Consider the following 21,587-nt stretch of genomic DNA (forward strand, 5'->3'; position numbering starts at 1 on the left):
AAATTTAAAGTAAAACATTTGATTGACAAATGATCTTAAGTTTGATATCCCTCCATTACTGTTCAACCAAAGTTAAAAAAGCTTGTCATGTAATCCTCTAAAATTTTCTCTGTCACCTCTGCATGCTTTACGTCCTCCATCCATGGCCTACAGTTTTAATTATGCTGGGATCCAGAGCTTTAGGGCAGAGGAGAAATTGATAGTTTGACAGTTTAGGAAATCAGTGACCTGCTTTCCTGGGCCACAATCAAAGCGCAGAGATCAATGTCCAACATGGTGGATCCTGTGACCCACATAGAAGAGACGTTCGATTGCAAAGCTTTGACAGCTTCGGAGCAGAAAAGCTAAAAAACTTTATCACTCAGTTGACTACTTTTTGATTGATGTTGGTGTTAAAAAGTGAGCTGACTGTCTTCACCAATATTACATGTAATCACTTGCTAACATCACAACTGCAGGGTAAACAGGAACAACATAAAAACACAATCGCTGCCTTCTTTAGTAAAGTGGATCATACAAGCTGCATCACAAACTCACCCCGACCCCTCCATCTACACAGAACCTCACCTCCTCTCTTGCAGTGCCTCACCTGTGGTACCTTTTACCAGCTCGTAAACTCTCTTCTTTCTGCCCCTGCGTACACCGCTCTTCATGCCCACTCCAGCAGGCAGCAGGAAGCAGAGACCAGAGGCTCCAGCATTTATACGCCTCCATCCCAGAGGACACAGCGCCCTTCAGCCCCATCGAGCCACTCAGTGCCCCAGGGAACTGATCATCAACATTGACGAGCCACGCGCAACCGTTCACAGGCTACACACCAAGTACATGCTCTAATGCTGAACCTACCGACAACTTGTAGCAGTAGAGCTGTTTATCAGGCATTTCTCAACATAGGCAGAACATTAATGCTATTCAGGCCTCCTCCTACTTCTCCATGGCTAATATGAGCCATTAGCTATGACTGCTTCAGACACACTCCAACATCCAAACACACTGATGGTTCAGTATTAAAGGCAGAGTTATAACAAACCCGTATAGTGAGTGCCAACTGTAAGACAAGCAAGTTGAGCAGCTTGTATATCAGTTACTCACTCCATGTTATGTTTAATTTGTCAGGAATAGAATAAGTCTTAATTGTTCACCATGGCTGGAAATTTGTCTTCGGCTCAACACAAAAGACAACAATGTAAAAAGCAGACAAAGTCAATAAGTCAAGTCATTACAAAACACTTACATTCACATCAGCTCATTGTCTGTCTGTGGTTTAAAACTCATTGGCCACTTTGTTGAGTTGAGGATGAAGGACATCTTAAATACATTTTTAGTTTGCCAGAGGGACTCTACAGCGCCTCCTGGAGATCAAGAGCTCAAGCTGACTAAAGACAGCTATCTGCTAACATACTCCTCGCTTTCTTCCTCGTCCTCTCTGTAAAGAGTTGGGTCAAGGGCTTTTGTGTCTTGCCAAGTACTTTACTTGCCATAGTTACAATGCCAGAAAGTTTATTCTTAGATGTACAGGTAAGATCACCACCTTCAGATCTTGATTTGTGCAAAATAATACATGCTTTAGTCTTTGTTAAGACAACTTTGACTACTTAGCTTGCTAAGTAGGTAGACTACGCTGTTACGTAAGCTTGCCAATAGGCTACAATATTGTTTGCTAACACAGAGTGTGGATAATCTAATTTTTACGTTGCAAATATGTGTGATTAACACATTTCCCTCCGTCTTTACAGCCTTACCTTACCTTTCTTTTTCATGTTGATCCAGGACCACTCTGTCATGTTGGCCCTGAATAATTTGTTTGCTGATCAGGGACCATCATTGCTACGTGGATTCTGGATAATATGTTTATGTCGACATCAAGATAGCAGTGATGGTTCTGGATCAACATAAGCAAGTCTATTCGAGATCAACATGGCAATGATGGTCCAAGATCAGTGTAAACAAGTTATCTAGAATGAACATGGGAATGATGTTCCTGGATCAGCCGGATGAAGATGATGAAGATGGTCCTGGGTCAATAAAAAATGATCCCAGATCGCACAAGTTTTAAATGGGCTACGGTAAGCTTAAACGTAAGCATAGCCTGCCTGGTTAGCAAACTAACTTGCTAATATTGCCATCTATTGGCAAGTTTACTCCTTAGCATAGTCTTCCTCACTAATCCTGGCATCAGCACACTGATGATGTCAGAGCGCTGTTGTCAATGGTTGATTGCATTGCTGGTCCAGGAACGCAATGTGGCATGTTAATCCAGGAGCATGTCCCACTTGGCACAATCATGTCATGCTCAGGTGAGGCCATTCAAAGACTGTTGCAGTCATCTCCTCTCTACACCTATGGACAATTTTCTCTTACGCACCTGTCTACAAGTTATGAAGGTGTGCATCAAGGGTGTGTATTGACAAGAATCTAGGGATACGATACATATTGTGATACAGAGGCAACGATTTGATATATTGCGATATATTGCAATACTTTAAGCAAAGCGATAAATGATTTTTTTTTTTTCAAAAGAATCTAATTTATGGAAAACTCATGGTATAAAGAACACACCATGCTGCTATTATGCATATAATCTGTGTAAACAGTTTATGTTTATGCTGTCAGAACAGAAGAACAGTGTAATCTGCATTTGTATGTCACTCCAGAGTTTGCCGAGGCTTTTACACTTGCAAGATCTTGTTGTTTCGGTGGAGTGGAATAGTCAAATGGCAGTGTGACTGCTGGTAACTAGCTGTAGGAGGGTTAAATACAACACACAAAATAATCACTGCCAGAAATGTTTGCATTAAAACTACTGATTACATTCCGATATAGTACTTTTGAGAATTGATACAGTATTGCAAAACGAAATATTGCGATGTTTCAACGTATCAATATTTTCTTACACCACTAGTGTGCATGAGCCTCTACATTCTAGTTTGCAAAGACTGAGCATATGACATGATAAATGAGACTTGGATTATATACAAGCTGTGTATGAGTGTATAAACGGATGTTCTGACATAGTTCTGTTGTTACTGAACGAGGGCCCCTTTCACTTGCACAAATTCAACGCAACAGGGTGTGTAATTGATATACGATGGATTCAAATCATATTTTGGGTGAAGTATCCCTTTAAAGCCCAATCATAATCATAAATGATATATTAAACATAACCTTCTATGCTAATGAACTCTCTAATTAAGCCAATAAATGGATTAATTAGAAACTATTTATATACCAACGTACTTGTCTTCATGTACCACATTAAGCATTAAGGAGGCTTCTTCATTCATATGCAAATGTATGCAGCAAGTTGCTCCAAAAAGTGACTCTCGACTCTACGGGGTGTTTGTCTTTACGAGACACACAGCACCATGATGACAAAATGTCTGGGGTGATTAATGTTTAACAGCCTCACCACATATCATACTTTGCCAGTCCCTGAACATTTTTCCTTCATTTTTTACGCACACATTATAAATTTAAAACATACATGTATGTGTCTACACTTTTCATTAAATTTAAAACTCTAACCACTTTCCATCGATGGCATTCCTGAAAGCTGACCCTACCTTTTGAGCTGGCTCACGCTGCTTTCTTCTCTAAGCTGCACATACTATCTGGTTACACTGTCTTCAAATCCAAGCGATGAGGCATTACTGTGTGCAGGTAGGAGACTCACTTTCCACTAAGCACTCTAAAGTCAAAACTGGAACATGGTGAAACCTTTTCCTCTCCCACTGAACCAGCCAGGTTATTAGTCCATGATGTTATTAGTCTTGATATTTAAGTCTTTGGAAAAACAACACAGATACAGCTGAAAGGGGTTCGAGGCATTCGAGAAGGGAAGGAATTTCATTGTTAGTGGAATATTTCTTTTTTCATAGGAGCCTGCCCAGGTGGCCAAAAACAATTTTCTCGTGAGCTCTACATTATATTTGATATTATGACAGTCAAAACTCTTGGATCTCACAAGAGAGACAATGAACAAGAAGATAAACACAGTTGAAGAACAAAAGTGTTGTGTTGAGTTTATCGATGACGTCATGCTTTCCAATCAGAGCTACTTTGTGTTCCTGGCACACAGCTGTGTGAAGTAGGAAAAGCTGAGGAGTTGATGTTTGTATTTGCGTTCCCTCCTTCAGGAAAAGGGATACGGGAGAATCATTACGCTTCAGTAATCTCAGAAGTTTAACTGAGGAGAGAGATTTGATCAGACTTTTCACTGTGCACGCTTTTTCCACATGCAAACATTTCCACTAGTCCAGAACTTTATTAAGCCATCGGAGTTTCTCCTGTCACACAGAAGCAGCAGCACTCGATTCCTTTGCTTGCAGTTAATCCCACTGAATTGCTCTTTTGCGTCACTCTCTGGACTCCAGTTTTCCACAGATTCAACACAACGCAGGTAAAGTCTGACTGTTCAGGGTCTTGTGCTGTAACTCCTCAACTCAACCAGAAATGACACTGAAACATTACATATTAGTTAAACATCAAATGTAGAACGTCCTAAAATCATTCAAAGTCCAGCATGTGGCAAGACAGAGGCTCTGATAATTGCTTCAGATTGAATTGCTTTAGACTGAATTGCTTCAAAGAGTATCGGGTCCCTTTCGTCAGCTATATGGTCAAATCTAAGGAATCTTGGTGTTATTTTTGATCAGGCCATGTATTTTGATCATCATGTTAAATCACTGACCCAAATTTCTGTTAAATTCAGCTAAGAAGCATTGCAAAGCGCAGCTCTGTCCTGAGCTAGAGATGATTATCCATGCTTTCTTACTTCTTTACTTGTCTAAACAAATCTTCTCTGAACCGTCTTCAAATAATCCAGAACGCTTTACCAGGTCCAACAGGTCAAGCCACTTCAATCCCATTCTAGTTTCTTTAACCTGGCTTCCCATCAAGTTCAGGATTCACTTTAAGATACTTGTTCTCACATGTAGAGACGCCCACGGTAAGACACCTGAATACATCAGTGATCTCTTCCATCCATACACCAATCAGCCAAGACATTAAAACCACTGACAGGTGAAGTGAATAACATGGATCATCTTGTTACAATGCAATGTTCTGCTGGGAAACCATGGGTCCTAGAATTCACGTGGATGCTACTTGACCTCCAAATACCCAAGATCCCAACCTGATCGTACCTTTGAGGGATACCCCCGATCCACGGTGGGCGCTCCTTGGACCGGACTTGGCTCTGACCTGTTAAGGCATGGACAAAGGACCTCTGGAGGGTGTCCCTTGGTGTCTGGCATTGGGGCGTTACCATCAGATCTTTTGAGTCTTGTGGGTTGTGAGGTGGGGTACCAGCATGTCCCAAAGATGTCTGATCAGATTGGGATCTGTGGAATTTGGAGGGCAGGTCGACACCTTGAGCTCTTTGTCACATTCCTCAGACCACTCCTGAGCAGTTTTTGTGGTGTGGCATGGCGCATTATCCTGTTGGAGTCCACAGCTACTGAGGAGTGCTGTTGCCATGAGGGGGGATGCCTGGTCTACAATGGCATTTAGGTGGGTGGAGCATGTCAGGTGGAAACAACATGAATGTCAGAACCCAGGGATCCCCACAGAACATTGCACTGTAACAAGATGATCAATGCTGTTCACTTCACCTGTCAGTGGTTTTAATGTTTTGGCCGATTGGTGTATATTGTCAGTAGGTCCCTTTGGCCATCAGAACAGGACCTACTGTCTGTCCCCAACTCCAGACTGAAAACAAAAGGTGATCGTGCCTTTGAAGTGGCTCCAACACTATGGAACTCTATTCGATTAGTTTTACGGTCTGCGGTCTCTTTAGACACATCTGAAGACCCATCTCTTCAAAATGGTCTTTGTCCCACCCTACATTGTCCAGTGCTTGTTTCCTGGCATGTCTCTGTTTGATGCCTCAGTAGCCTGTATTTGCTCTATGATTTACTTTCTTTTTGTTGCTTTGTTTTATTTATTTTGCCTTTGTTTTTACTGATTGCATGTTTTATTGTTGGTTGATTGCTTGATTGTATTTTGTGAAGCACTTTGTGAATTTAATTTATGTGAAAGGTGCTAAATTCTATTATTATTATTATTATTATGTGTTTCGTGACAACAACTGTGTATTTCTGTTATCATTCTGATATGCAGGCATTTCCTATATAACAGCCTGTTCAAACTGAAAAGCATATCTACTTCCAGATCACAGCCAACAGAGAACCAAAGTCAGGCTATCGTGTGTGTAGCAGATAAATCAATATATGAAACACATGACTGACTGTTGATACAAACATCAAAACATTGATGCGGCTCTAGTACCACAAAAAAGCTATACCATACATGGCCATTATTCCTTTCAAAATACAACAACAAGGTTGGTGGACTAAAAGTTTGAAAAGAGAACCAACAAACCAGACTTCGACCTCTTTTAAAACAAAAAACTGTGGCCTTACTTTGTCTCAGATCTACAGAAATGTCCCCTCATCCTAATTCTGTGATATTAATTACATGACGTGACTTCTATAAGTAGAATAAAAGCAAGTCGGCTCTGACATCAATTTCACACATTTTCATTAAGCGGCCACTCAGAGTCTCCCACCAGAACGAGTCACAGCTGAGACCTGATCCAATTACAATTTCCATAACTGGCCGAACTGACATTTCAGTTCCTCTAGAAGGATACTTCATCGTGACAAATAAGCAACCTTTATCGGCAATGATGCATGCAGAGTTTGTTAATGATGAAACTGAATAAATAAGCCTGAGACCAGGTGAGACCTCAGTGTGGCTGGTTCTGGTCCAGAGAGGCATAAAGTGGCTGAGGCCCTGGAGTGACACACGTGACTGGAAATGTCTCAGACAGGCTAGAAACACAAAAGCAGAACCACTTTGTGACAAATACGCTGTCGTATACAGTTGGACAAGTCCACTTAAAGACTTCCTCACATTGCTTAAAACATTTTCAACACAGCCAAATAAATGAGACATAATGGAAATGAAACAAAGGTATGTGGAAAGGAACGTTACGCCTTAAGTAATGACAACGTATTTTACTCTGTGAACAGCTGCTTATTTGGCATTTCCTGCAATTCTGATAAAACTGCACTTGTGGTGTGCAGATGCCTCTTAACAGACTCACATGCTGAACTTGCGCACAATTTAAGATCGCCGCCCTGGAGGAGATGCTGGCCTTCATTATCCTGTTCGTCATGTGAATCGAATAAAGTGGGGCTAAAGCAGAAATTTGACCACAGAGCGTATTATTGCATATACAGTCCAGCACCAAGGGATCCAATACTTTTAATGAACTTTAATAAGCAGTCTGAGCGGGAAATGGCGGGTTGCCGTACAACTACAGAAACAAATGCTACCCCTTTTCAGTCAAAGCTTATCAAGGAGACCATTGTAAGTAGCCTCTTGAGTATGTCAGAGAGATATGGGACATGTTTTATGATGGGGCTGAAGCCCATGCAGTCACTGAGAAACAATTGAAGGACATGAAACCCAACTCAACACAAACAAGTTGTGTGGTTGACTCTGCTGCTTTGTTACTGTTGGATCGTGGTAGTGGGTTTGGCTGCCACAGTGCTGATGGATGATGATTTGTTGTATGAAACACAGCTCTCAGGGGAAAGCCCACTTCAAATGTTCCCTGTATGACATGGGAAATGCAATCAGAAGCTGCCAGAAGTCATAAAGAAACTATACAGCGTGTTGTTATTGACCTATGATGAAAGCCGATTTCAGCTCGGGAGGAAAAGCAGTCGACAGAGTCATTTATAACCCAGCTACAATAATTACTATGCTATTATTCAATGAATGCTAAATCATTTTTGCTTGGCAGGCTTTGCCCCTCTTGGCAGGAATGCACATTAACTGTACGCTGGCTTGCAATTATGAATCTATCTACACTCTAATCTCAAACTCCTGTTGAATCTTAGACATTTTTCAAGAAAAATCATGAATATAAATGTGGCTATTCACACCCGAAACAACGCTCTGTGTTTATTCCTCTTAAAAAAGTGAATGTTGTGGAATGCACAGGCTGAATACCAGTGAGGTTCCCCTTGTGGCGAGGCCAGTAGCAGGTGGTGAAGTGAGCCATGTGCGCTCTGTGTGAATACTGTGGTTGTTTGGATAGTTATAGCAGGTCTCTGTGTGAAGCTGGCCCAGTACAGAGAGAGTGAGAGAGAGAGAGAGAGAGAGAGAGAGAGAGAGAGACAGAAATAGTCTTCACCACACACACTCCCACAGCCATAGAGCTGATGCAAATTTCCACGTGACCAAAACTCCACATATCCAACACAACAGAAAACACAAGACTTAAAGTTTCTCTGTGCTTTATAATTTAAGCCAGAGGAAGATTAAAAAAAGATGGCAGTGCACTAAAGCCACGTGCATCACCGCCCCAAATGTATTCCTGTCAGTCTTCCACCATCAGAGGCTATGATACTCACCACACTCTCAATGCATTAAGCTGTCACACCTGATCAATACATGTGTGCTTTAACATCTTCGAGGTAGACAGCAGGGAAAACTCCATTGTGTTCAGCCATGTGGAAAACAGACAGTCCTCTCTATAGCTTAGCAGAGAATTGTCATTACTTACACTCTCATATTTGAGCACAAAGCCTGGTCACATGCATTCATGTGGACGCTCCAGCTCATGAGGATTCTCTGACACATGTATACTGTATACACACAGGGGAAACCTGCAGCCACAGACGACTATGTTGGATGGTTACAAAGAAAAAAAACAAAGCCACAAAGAGATGCACTTAATTGCAGGGTCAACTAGAAGGAAAGCACTGAGCACATACCTCTGTGTCACTGTTTGCTTCTGAATTTGCTGCCATATTCTCCCTCCAGAGCCAGTATTCCTTTAGTTTCACCAGACAGCCAGGGAAGAGAAAGAAGCCAGTGAAAAGGCCTTTGGAAAGCTCCTCAGACTGAGTGTCACTTCTTTAGTTTCAGGGCACCCCACGTTACATAAGCACACCTATTTTCCCTGCCTCACCAATCAGATGGCATCCAGTTTTCTTTCCCGACTCCCCCCAACCCCACTCACTTGGACTGGAATCGTCTTTTTTAAAAACAGGTACACCTTCGATCCCCGCCACTCTGCATCTGGAGTATTTCAAAAGCTCCGCCTTGCTCTTGTGTTTGGGCCAATCTGCAGCTGATATGCAGATGAGCTGCAGCTGAAGTGATGGCAGATCACGTCTGCAGAGACGTCCCGACTTCAGAGGAGGTGATGCTCTGCGGGGAGCTCGACAACATCTGCCTTGTCGCCTTGCTTCAAGCCTGTCGTGCCCTCAATCTTAAAGCCACACATGTGGGATCACAACAGATAGATGATCACAGACACAATCTCTGACACTGGCACATGTGCATGAATGAACAGTGTAGGTAAATTAACCACAACTGGAGTAACAATAAAGAATAATCAAAAGTATGTGGTCTGAGCATCAGAGGAACACAACAGCAGACTGCACAGGACTTCTTACAATGGCCGTCACATCCAGCCCAGACCTCCCAGCTGGCAGTGCCAGGGCCAGAGTGGTACAAGAGGAATCAGTGTGTGTGTGTGTCCATGGTGGGGAGGAGAGGTGACTTGTGGCCTACATGCTACAAATAATCTTTTTATCTAATACACTCTCTCTTTCTCTCTCTCTCTCTCTCACACACACACACACACACACACTTAAGTGGGCCACAGCACAAAGCTTTTCCATTAATCTCGATGGATCTCTGTGCTTTGTAAGTCTTATAATACTCACTCATTCTTAAGGAATTAGGAGTCTGTGATTAAGTTATTGCTCTGGCTCCAGTACAGAAGTGAATGAGCTCAATGAGTCGCTGCTATTTAGTGTATGACTTGTAAAAAGAGACATTTAAGAGACTGTGACTGTCCCAGTGACTTACACCAGCCCGACACTGTCTAAACCACAGAGATCTGGTTTGAACAGCTCAGCTTGTGTCTGCAATTTAATCTTTAGTATTCCAGTTTAACATAAGAAAGAGAGGCAGAGAGAGAAGAAACACAGAGGCACAATTCAGCTGAGAATTCATTTTCTGCCTATGGGAGGAAGAACTAAATGTAACATGATACCAATCTTAATAGCTTGCGCTGCTAAATGTGCCAACTTATACAACGGTAATAACTACCATAAGTAGCAGACAGAGAGTAACACAAATAGTATCAGGTCAACAGACATGCCAGTCTAACAAACCACACAGAGGGCAGAAAAAAACATATGCAAACAGACAGGAGACGTTACTTCCTGTAAGGAAAGACGGTGTCTGGGGAGACGACTTCAGGTCTGCTTTAATCCTCTTTGGCTGGTCCGCATCATGAGGGTGATTATCATGGACCATCTGAAAGGGCTGACAGTGCCCAAGGCACGGATGGCTTTAGATATACAATCCCAGGCTGCACGTACACACTCACATACATGCATTAGCCTATATGATGGCCTGTTGACATACAGGGGTCAGACACAGCAGACACGCCAGTAAAGTGCTGTCTGTGGTGCTGTGAGGATCACATTGCCGGTCGTAATTAAAATGTCTCTCTGCCCCTGTTTACATTGTGAGGTCGTCTGGCTCGGGTCCAGCGGGGCTGGAATGGGTTCCTTGATAAAAGCCGCTGCACACGGACCAGCATCTGCTGCCAACAAATGCTGGTATTCAAAAAAAGACGCCAGCCAACAAACCAGAGAGGAGACTGATCTACTAATTGCATCTTCACAAAGCATGACTGTCTGTGCTTTGGTGTTTGGAGTGCAAAATGTCATTTAGTTATTGCAGAGGATGCTGCAGTGCCCCATGGGAGCAGGCAGTGGAGGGAGGGCAGTGCCACCTGCTGCTCGTGACTGGCAAAAAGCAGCTGGACTGTAGATGCACAGCTGCTGATGTACATTAAAGTTTTGGTGTCATGCATAGTATTTATTGTATATGTCATTGGCCTTTTCCACATCAGACACTTTGATTTCTGGTAGCAGAGAAGCACAAGTATTACTAATGGCAATGGCTTTGTTCCATTTAAAGAAGTATGTCACTGCTGGAAAAATGGTCTTTCATAAAACTGGGCTGTCTATGCAGTAATAAGATACAAATACTTGGGAAATTGGTGCTTCATCACCAGAGAAAACTGCAGCTGTATTCACTTTTACTCAAGAGGTAGAAAACCTACAACTACCAGAATGCACTGCACCGCAGAGGACCAATAAACACTTTTGCTGGTGGGTGGCGTAATGTGAACTTAGCTGTTTTTCCACAGAAGACAATATGGCAGCTGGGTGGTAACAAATGATCTTGAATAACAGCTAAATGGTGAGCGGAAATCTGTTTCTCAAAACATTTTAGGAGAGAAATAGGCTAGGCTGACCAAACGTCCTCTTTTGCCCGGACATGTCCACTTTTCACGTCCCGTCCGGGGGGGATTTATAAACTGATGATAATGTCCGGTTTTCCGTGTGTTTGTGTGTGTGTGTGTGTGTGTGTGTGTGTGTGTGTGTGTGTGTTAGAGCGCGGCACGGGCCGCATATTTCTGTCTGAACCCGAACCGAGCCCAACATTATTTAATGACCAAAGCACTGAGTTTGTGTCACACAGTTGTTATGGTTACAGGCTATTTAACAGGCCGGGCGTGCTCAGCGGAGAGGGAGATCTCCGTGTTTGAGACGGGAGTGGGAGGCGGGAGGTCCGACGGTTCCAGCAAGACAAGAGGGAGACATAAAACAAAATAAGATAAAATAGGAAAAACCTGTCTCCCTCTTTTATTTTATTTTCAGCGTTTAATCAAGGTGGAGGCGGGCGGCTGGAAGTCCGAGACTTCCAGCGAGGGGAGAGGTAGAAACAAACAGCCAATGTGTGTCTGTGTGTGTTATGTTCAGGTGTTGTCACGTAAATAACAGTGCCCAAGCAATAAACAGGACAGACAATAGGATTTTATTTCTTTTACACTACATTTTCACTGAAAGCTGACCGAATCCGATGAATCTGACAAATACAATTTATAGCTACATTTCTGACCAAACCCGCCCGACCCGTCGGGTACCACTGGGCTTGGATCGCCACACTCTAGTGTGTGTATGTGTCCCCTATAGAGGCCTATCTGAATTTCTGTCTTTGAGAGATATTATTTTGTAATATAACTGAATTTTCTATCCATACATATAAATTTTAAATATATTAAAATGATAAGGCATCTTTGAGTAAACTGCGAGTATCATTTAAGTAGGCTATGTCGTGGCCGGCCGAATGTCCTCTTTTTTGGAAATCAAAATATGGTCACCCTAAAATAGGCACTGTTACCTCTCTCAGTGACAGCTTACCAGCTCCGAACTGTAGTTGGGAACACGCTGGCTTATTAACTTTCATTTTAGCTTGGCTCGTCACTAGCTGGTAACTAGCTTCTAGCGGTCCTGACAACTCTGCAGAAGGAAGGATGGCGAGGCGTTCAGGTGCCGTTCACTAACAATGGCTTTATTGCAGTCTTTGCCACAAAACAACAGACATGGCCTTCTCATGAGGTCTAACAGTAGCGCTGAGCCTATCTAGACACTTCCTAGACACACACTGCTTCCCTCCACATACACCATGAAGCACACGTCACACCCTCACAGGTTACCCAAAAGGCCGCCACCCTTAAAGGGCATAAAGGGTAAACCAGTAACAACTGCTTAGTTGTATCATTTGATCTCAGTAGTTTCAGCCATCATTTGAACAATACTGGAAAAAGTATGGTGCTGATATCTATGTTTCTGAACACATTTTATGCAGGAAATAGGCAACACAATAACATGATCTTGGTTTGTATTTGATCAGCACTGCCTCGTTTTACAGTTTGATTGGAGTTTAGTTTGAGCTGTAAGATGGAGGTTGTTATGACACAAAGCTGGTTGAAAATCAGCAACTTATCCCTTTATGTGTCTCAGTAAGCTGTGACAGTGATGTAACATGGAGACTACCAGGACCGTGGAACTGCAGCAGCTAAATGGATTTCAGCTATCTCCTACTGTGACATGTCAAAATGTCTGCTGTGAAAAAGGCTCACTGTTCACAACTTTAATATTCAATCAGCCAAAATCTAGACGCTCACGGATGTGTCGTGGTATACAACAAAATAGTGTTGGGCAATATCACTTAAAATTAAGTTATGAATAATATTTGTCTCATTAGAATGTGGAAAAAGAAGGAAAAATCACATAAAACTGATGCACTGAACTTTGTGCTGCATCTGCAAACCTTTTTCATAACAGTTTGCCAGGAATTAAATCTTAATCAGTAACACTGTATGATCCCACTAAAAGATGATATTGCAATTTTGCAGATACATAATGAACACACAAACTCTGAACTTGATGGCAACTTTGACCCCAAGCACAGGCAGTCCCGTGACCTTGTCTACAGTAGTGTGTTTTCTGCAAGTGAAAATCCAAGAAAGAATGAAAACCTTTGCAGTTTCAGGCCAACAGGAAATATGCAGAAAATATGCAGAAACTTTGAATTGGATATGCATTTCCTCCTGAGCTGTCTGAGAAACTGGATGAAACGTCTCAACAGTACAGTAACAGTCAGTGCACGCTGACGCCCTGTGAAGCAGATATTCACCGTCTCTGCAGGAACATAAATATTGTTCAACAATAGCGAGGAACGCTAGATCTGCTGAACTTACACTTCCTACACTTCCTCCTCCATTCAATTAAGGCTCTTTATCTGACACAGAGGGATTCCTGTTGGAAAGCGGCTAAAGCATTTTCTCACTTTGTTTTTTCCCCCCTTAAAAGGTGGCACGGCGCAACAAAGGCTCTGGAGAGGGAGGGGGGCTCTGCAGGACGACTTATAGAAAGGGAGAGGCTTTTCCAGATTACAAGCGAGGAATTCCTTTGTTCGTGTTAAGTAATTTTAATCACACTGTAAGTTACAGTCAAGTCATCTAACAGTTTACAAGTTTAGGAGGCAAATAGCTAGTTTTTACTTTATATTCCTGGGATGCCGGATTTATGTGTCGTGTAATGCCAGGCGCAGTCATCTGTGGCTTGTCCGTGTCCACTGACCCACAAGAAACAGCTTTGCCTGCAGAGAGTGTGATTTCCAGCCAGCCCAAAATCTGTCTCACGCACAGTTTTGGCTACATTTTTTTCTATTTTAATCATTACTCTTGAGAGAGCTACAAAACAAGTCACAAACAGTCAGGGGGAAATGGCAGAAAATAAGCCAATTATGGCCATATGAACTGTATTCTCAATGTTGGGGTGTTTGCTTTGTTCTGTCTGTAATCTTTTCCAACAATTTAAACGTCTGAACGGCATCATTATCAAGAGGCATGGATGGTATAATGTAACCTGGCTAAATTAAGAAAGAATTGGTGAAAATATCAGATTTAGATCTTATCGAAATCAGACAAGCACACACAAGATGCTGAAATTACACTTCAGAAGCTTTAACAATGAGTCTGGTTTGCCTTGAATGCTTTGATTCCTCCATCTTTGGCACAGACCTGACATTTTAATGAGTTGTACTGCTTATTCTCAGCCATTACTCAAAATGAGAACCGGGAATTATTATGTCTGTTGGTTTCCACTGACAGCTGAATCATTAAGAAAACCACAGAACCAACTGACTTGGGTCCAGTGCAGAAAGGCGTTGTTAATATTTTGTCAGACTGGTGAGTTGCACCCAAACAGAGCAGAGAAAAACCAACACCTGCAGGACCGAAGGCGACAGCAGACAAAACAAGCCCAACATCTGCTGGGTGGTGAACTCTGTTTGCCCTGGTCAAAGGAAGTCACTTGGTTGTTGTGTGGCCTCGCTTCTGCAACACTGAATTCCAGCCTGTCTAACTCCCACATTACATGAACACAAAACCACCTTGTGTGATTTTTGGCTCCTGCTGGGCCTTATCACAATGCCACTGAAGAGGGTGAACTCTGAAGTCGGAGCCACAGATCTGCTCAAAGAGTGTCGGCATTGTGTTTTGAACAAATCCAATAAGAGAATTTACATCAGTGTCTGGACTGGATTTCCTGTCTTGCCAAAGGTGCCGATCGAGTGGAAACAAACAGAAAGTAGCTAAACTATTCATAGATTCATTACTTTTGCAACAGGAGATTAAGAAACTGCAGTCGGCAGTCCCCAGGGCAGGCAATGTTGGAGGTTTACTATTCATTACATCATGAGCAATATGCATAAAATAGTTTGGCTTCAGTTTGCACTACAGGCAAAACTCATGCCTGGGAGATCATCTGTGAAGTTTAACAACTTGCAGCTTTGCTACCACATTAACATTATCAGCCCTATTTTGTCAAATTTGAGCTCAGCCTTCCAAAGTAAATGCAAACATGTGCTTTTGTTGACAGAGTTATACCACAGATTGATCTCAGAGCCCTGCAACACCTCGACTTTAATGTGCAACCCAAACCAGTTGCTGTGTGCACACTTTAAATGTTTGACTATCTGATCAGTATCCATCTCTGCAATTACACTCACCATCTTGAACAATCCCTTTGCTGTGACTCAGCAGGAATAGTGGGTCATCCATTGATGGCAGTATTGGCAGTCTAATTCCCGGCTGCTACTGTCAACATGTCAAAGTGTCAGACACTAAACCCTCTTGCATGGCAGCTCACTGCCATTGGTGTTCATTTACCATTAAAGATCTACCTCATGGAAAAGGTTTTGTAAGGTTTAAGATTTCTTCTGTGTAGAGTTCTAGTGTCTGTAGGTAAAACAAGTCCACCTGTTTCCCCATTTCTTGATACTGTGTTGTCTCACACCACAGACCTCCTGAGGGCATTTCCATTAACACATTATCATATAATGTCATTTGGGAGAGCAGATTTTGGTCATGAAATAGACAGGATGTGTGGAAGTATTTGATTAGCAAGTGTTTAGAAAGCCTTTATTGTCATTGCGCATTAACAAGGATGCTACCTATACAACAAAATTGCGGGGGCTACTTTTAAGGTGCTTGGTGTGGATAGCCACTCTTTCATGACATTTTTAAGTTCAAATCTACTTAGATTTTACAAAGCAAAAAGATCTCTGGTTATCTAAAGATGGTGAAAATATGAAACATTTAGAAACATCAACATAGATGGATCAGAGGCCAGTTGCATAGTAATCACTGTAAACTGATATCTACATATATGCAGAATCTGTAGGCAACAGGACAAGATTTTGGTGTTGGAAGCGTTCTGGTTTGTGTTTGTGCCAACCTCAATTAAGCTTTTAAATAATGTTGCTTAATGCTTAGGGGTTGTGTTGTGTTTTGCTTATGGTGCTCTGTTGTGTGCTGGTGTTACGTGCAATATATTAGTGGCTGATTTGCTATACTGTTAATGTAGTATGTGCTTTTATACTACAATACTTTTGCAACTCCTGAGCCCAAGACAAATTTCCCCACAAGGACAATAAAGCATATCGTATCGTATCGCATCGCATCGTATCTCATCTCATCCAACTAGTATCAACCAATCATATTTGAGCGGTTTGGTTGCATGCAAGTAAACAGTCCATGTAGAGAACAGAAGAGGCGAAACACATTGACCAAAATGCAATCCTGGAACCCATCAGCTATCTTTTATCTTCTGTCTAGCTTTTTATTAGCTTGTTTCTAATTTATCTTCATTCATGTGCAGATGTCTGTTTGTAGTGTGTCATGACTCTGTGCAGGCTATATAGTGCTTCAACTTGCTAATTGGACTGTAAGTAATGAGAGGTGCATGGAAGAGTAAGTCTTGGCCAGGATATGTGTTGGCTACACTGGAACCCCAGAAATACTGGCAGTTGCCCGCAGAGGCTCGTTGTTGTCAGACCAATGGCAATGGGTTCCAAGACTGGTTGCACAGAGGTAATGTAACCTGTGTGTAATTCTATCTTTTGAAAGTTAAGAGACAGCATTTTAAAGGGCCCTGACACACCAAGCTGACTGTCGCACCCTTGGCGAACATCTGTCGCCCTAGTTTTGCAGTGTGTCCCACACTTTTGGCACTAGTCGGGTCTAGTGGGCTTTGTTCTTCCTATCTAGCCAGTTGAATCGGTGTTGGAGACCGTGAAGCCCATTGGTGAATGAAATCACTCTGATTGGTAGTTCAGCTCAGTGCACAAGAAGAGAAATGGAAGTAAGGGAAGCAAACAAACGACTTCAGTCAAGAGGGCGTAAGGTTGACACAAACTTGTTTGGTAAGATTATTTTTTAGCCATTGAGCTCTTTAATAGAAAAGGTTCGGATTTTTTTTGCTATTGTTCGCCAGTGCACTGTAAATATCTTTTTCTTTTTCAACACTGGGTTGTGTTGTCAATGTGCTAATTGGCTAACTAGCGTCTTACATCCATTCTGTTGATTCTTCAGGTTTACCTTTTGACAAATGACGAATATAGACTACCACCGCCTGCTGCTAAGTAGAGTTATTTCCTCTCATGCAGGCCCAGAACTTTGATGCTAGTTGACCGCTGACTATTGTCTTTGCTGTGTGTTCATGAGCAATTTTTTGGTTGAGACAAAGGTGATGTGAGGAGATGCAATGGTCGGCTGTCATCTCCACTAGTTCTTGGATGTTGGTTTGGTGTGTTTGAGGATGAATACAACACTTGTCCTAGTCAGTAGTCCATACACTTTGTTCTTCCATTGCATGATACAGGATTCACTATGCTGAGCTGACCATGGTAACAATTGCTGGTCAGCAATTACAGGATCACACAGCACTGAACATCATTTTCATTTCATAATATCCTTACACAGGAAACCCCAAACATCTGCAATAACTTAGATTGTCTCTGGGAACAAGATTTCAAAGATAAGAAGAGGAAAGATTTACGATGCAAGTCACTGCAGATTATTTCTCTGATATCAGAAATACCGACCAAAGAAGAGGTGACATATTACAGCACCAACAGGCTTCAGACTGATGTATCAATGTCACAAATTGTGTTGTGTGTTAAACAGTAATGTATATTTGAGATCACAGCACAATGTAGCACACACACACATACACACAACAGGCCTTGAAGCAGATGGTCAGTGTAGACTCTTGGCACAGCCATTACACAAAAGTTATCACCAACACTATAAAGCAAAAGTGTTACTTCAAGCGAGAACAAGTCAAAGTGTTACTTTCTTATCAAGCAGAGATGACTTGAGTGTGTGAGGGTAAAATCCTTCATACCAGCTCCTCTCCGATGAAAGCATCAATTTATACATCTACCACATAGACATCCTCTGGTCTGTGGGCTTTCAAAAATAAAGTTTGGAGAGACAAATATACAATAGTTTAACATGTCTTCCCCAAATAAACACAATTATGATGTTTCATCTGGAACCAATATTTGTCAAGAGCAAAGCTGCCTTGGTTTTTGTGCCACCCCTTCTGGGCCGTCTGAGGTCATCTCCCTGGTGATTGAGCTGTTTATCTCGTACGTCAAAGATTGTTAAGCTCCAAACAGCATCACTGATTGACAAGCGGCACTCTCCCCAAATTGAGTGTGTGATGCATGTGCGATTGAAGCTCCAGACACCTCAGGATTATGAGGCTGTTAACAGTTCAGAAAATCTTCCTACACACTGGGGATAAAAAGCTGTTATAGTGACTGTGGGAACATGGCTCTTACATCTGGGGTTCACCTGCGAATGAGCCAACCAAAGCCGATTCCCCGCTATGTGGCCTCAACAGTCTCTGCTCTCATGTGGTTAAACAGTCAGTCTGATGTCTGCCAGCGTTTAAAAAGTGAACATTTACATTTAAATCACTCACAACACACGACAAACAAATAATAATAGCTAAAATAAATGATTCCTGTAAATTCTTCATAAGAATTCAGAGATATGCATCGGCCCGTGACTTGTACCCTTAACAGATGGCGTTGGTGACTTCTGGGGTGGTGCTCAACCAGCCTGGGCTCCAACATGAACTACACATAATTGTCCCCTTCCTCTTTCTCTTTCCATCTGTTCTCCTCCTCGCGGATGTAATCCGCTTCTCTAATCTTGATGCCCAAACACACCAAGAGCCACAAAAAAGAAAAAACAACATGCACACACACACAGAAAGCTTGGAAACCTCAACACAAGTACCCAGACACACACAAATAGGATGCTTGCCAACTGACTCATCTGTGGTGCCAGTGACTTTAGCAGCACAACATACGTTGTGCAACCGTATGTGCAACCAGCATGCAACCCCTTCATATGGGGTTTACACTCCTCTGCCGCAGATTTGATTAAGCTCTCTGGTTTACAGCTGCCTTATATGCTGTGCAGCTGGAGTGAAACTACAGGAACATCTGCCTGCCAGGAGCAGTCCCATACACATGAAGAAGCCCCAGTTTTCACCTCAGTGACACTCCCACCAAGAACATATCAAGACATGTAGCAGACAGAGAAGACCTGGAGTAAAGTCAAGACACAAAACACCATCTTCCTAGTAAACACGCCCGACTGGTTCAGAGGACACTGTGCTTAGGGAAAGACAAATAAACTGGCCAGAGCATCTGTCAAAAACCGAAGGCTGACTGATGAAAACATGACCAATGTCTGTATGCCTCCTCACATTATAAACCAGGACAGGTAGCCTGTAACCGTGCCTATCCCACTTCTCATCACAATGCAGATGACAGGCTGCACTTACCATTCTGCAGATGGCCAAGACACACACACACAACCCAGTGGAGGACAGCGACCGACTGCGAGCTGCTCCAGGTCTGTGTGAACAAATCAGCTCCAGCAGAGCTACACAGTGTTACAGGCTAACATTGATAACGTGATGCAGCTGCATCCCGGGCATGACTGGCTGGTGCTCTGCTGCAAAAGGAGCAGCGATAGTAAAAAAGGAGAAAAGAGAGAGGATCGCTTGAGTGTGAGGGTCAGGCAGAGAGGAGGAAGAAAAAGCTTTGTGTTGTTCAGAAAGAAAACAGGTGGAAGCTGCAGTATCAAACACAGGGCACTGCTGTGGCTTAACTTTCACAGAACTGTAATCATCTAAATCTCATAATTCTAATATTTAAGTATCACACAAAACATCATCATCATCATCATCATCATCATCATTTAACCCTTATGTTGTGTTTGGGGTCCTGGAGACCCCAGGCCCACTATAACAGCCCAAGAAAATACACTCACCGGTCTTTATTAGGTACACCTGTTCAACTGCTCAATAACGCCAAGAGCCATACAGCCAATCATGTGGCAGCAATTCAGGCATTTAGGCATGTAGACATGGTCAAGACGACCTGCTGAAGTTCAAACTGAGCATCAGAATGGGGAAGAAAGGTGATTTAAGTGACTTTGAACATGGCATGGTTGTTGGTGTCAGGCTGGTCTGAGTATTTCAGAAACTGCTGATCTACTGGGATTTTCACACATAACCATATCTAGGGTTTACAGATGGTCTGAAATAGAGAAAATATCCAGTGAGAAAATGCCTTGTTGATGCCAGAGGTCAGAGGCGAATGGCCAGACTGGTTCAAGATGATAGAAAGGCAACAGTAACTCAAATAACCACTGGTTACAACCAAGGTCTGCAGAAGACCATCTCTGAACCAACAACACGTCCAACCCTGAAGCAGATGGGCTTCAGCAGCAGAAGACCACACCAGGTGCCACTCCTGTCAGCTAACAACAGGAAACTGAGGCTACAGTTCACACAGGCTCACCAAAACTGGACAATAGAAGATTGGAAAAACGTTGCCTGGTCTGATGAGTCTGGATTTCTGCTGCCACATTCAGATGGTAGGGTCAGAATTTGGTGTAAACAACATGAAAGCATGGATCCATCCTGCCTTGTATCAACAGTTCAGGCTGGTGGTGGTGTAATGGTGTGGGGGATATTTTCTTGGGCCCCTTAGTACCAACTGAGCATGGTTTAAACACCACAGCCTACCTGAGTATTGTTGCTGACCGTGTCCATCCCTTTATGACCACAGTGTACCCATCTTCTGATGGCTACTTCCAGCAGGATAACGCACCATGTCACAAAGCTCAAATCATCTCAAACTGGTTTCTTGAACATGACAATGAGTTCACTGTACTCCAATGGCCTCCACAGTCACCAGGTCTCAGTCCTATAGAGCACCTTTGGGATGTGGTGGAATGGAAGATTCGCATCATGGATGTGCAGTAACTGTGTGATGCTATCATGTCAATATGGACCAAAGTCTCTGAGGAATGTTTCCAGCACCTTGGTGAATCTGGGACACGAAGAATAAAGGCAGTTTTGAAGGCAAAAGGGGTCCAACTCGGTACTAGCAAGGTGTACAGGGTAAAGTCGGGGCTTTATAAAAAGGTAGCGACCAGGTGCCGGCATCCAGGAGACACAGCACTGAAAAAATGCAAATACAAGGCAAAACACCAGACAAGAGTGAATCTGGGGTTGGCTTTCACTTTCACTTTCTCTAGCGAGCATTTTTACAAACAGTAACTGACAATTCTGCATAGTATACCTTTAATACTTCATACTTCAGATCATTCTATGATAATATCAATAAACCTGGTTTTGGACTAATGACATGTCTCAGAAGACTGCTGTAGAAAATGACTCCAGCTGTAAAACATGATTATACAACAGCTCTGCTCCTGTCATCATCATTGACAGGACTTTTTACCACTTTATTCTATG

General features: G+C 42.6%; 1 protein-coding gene across 2 annotated transcripts in view; it reads right to left on the reverse strand.

Moving 5' to 3' along the window:
• Nucleotides 1-19,712, reverse strand: part of septin4b (septin 4b) — a 37,059-nt gene extending 17,347 nt beyond the window's left edge. The window contains exon 1 of one of the 2 annotated variants that reach the window (XM_049576716.1): nt 19,602-19,712. In XM_049576716.1, coding sequence (XP_049432673.1) covers nt 19,602-19,604 — 3 coding nt within the window. In that variant the 5' untranslated portion in view covers nt 19,605-19,712. Of the gene's footprint in view, nt 1-8,789; nt 9,035-19,601 lie in introns of those variants that run through there. The other variant, XM_049576715.1, reaches the window with a different exon arrangement.
• Nucleotides 19,713-21,587: the final 1,875 nt, after the last annotated feature.

The sequence above is a fragment of the Epinephelus fuscoguttatus genome, linkage group LG5, assembly GCF_011397635.1.
Source record: "Epinephelus fuscoguttatus linkage group LG5, E.fuscoguttatus.final_Chr_v1".
Taxonomy (NCBI): domain Eukaryota; kingdom Metazoa; phylum Chordata; class Actinopteri; order Perciformes; family Serranidae; genus Epinephelus; species Epinephelus fuscoguttatus.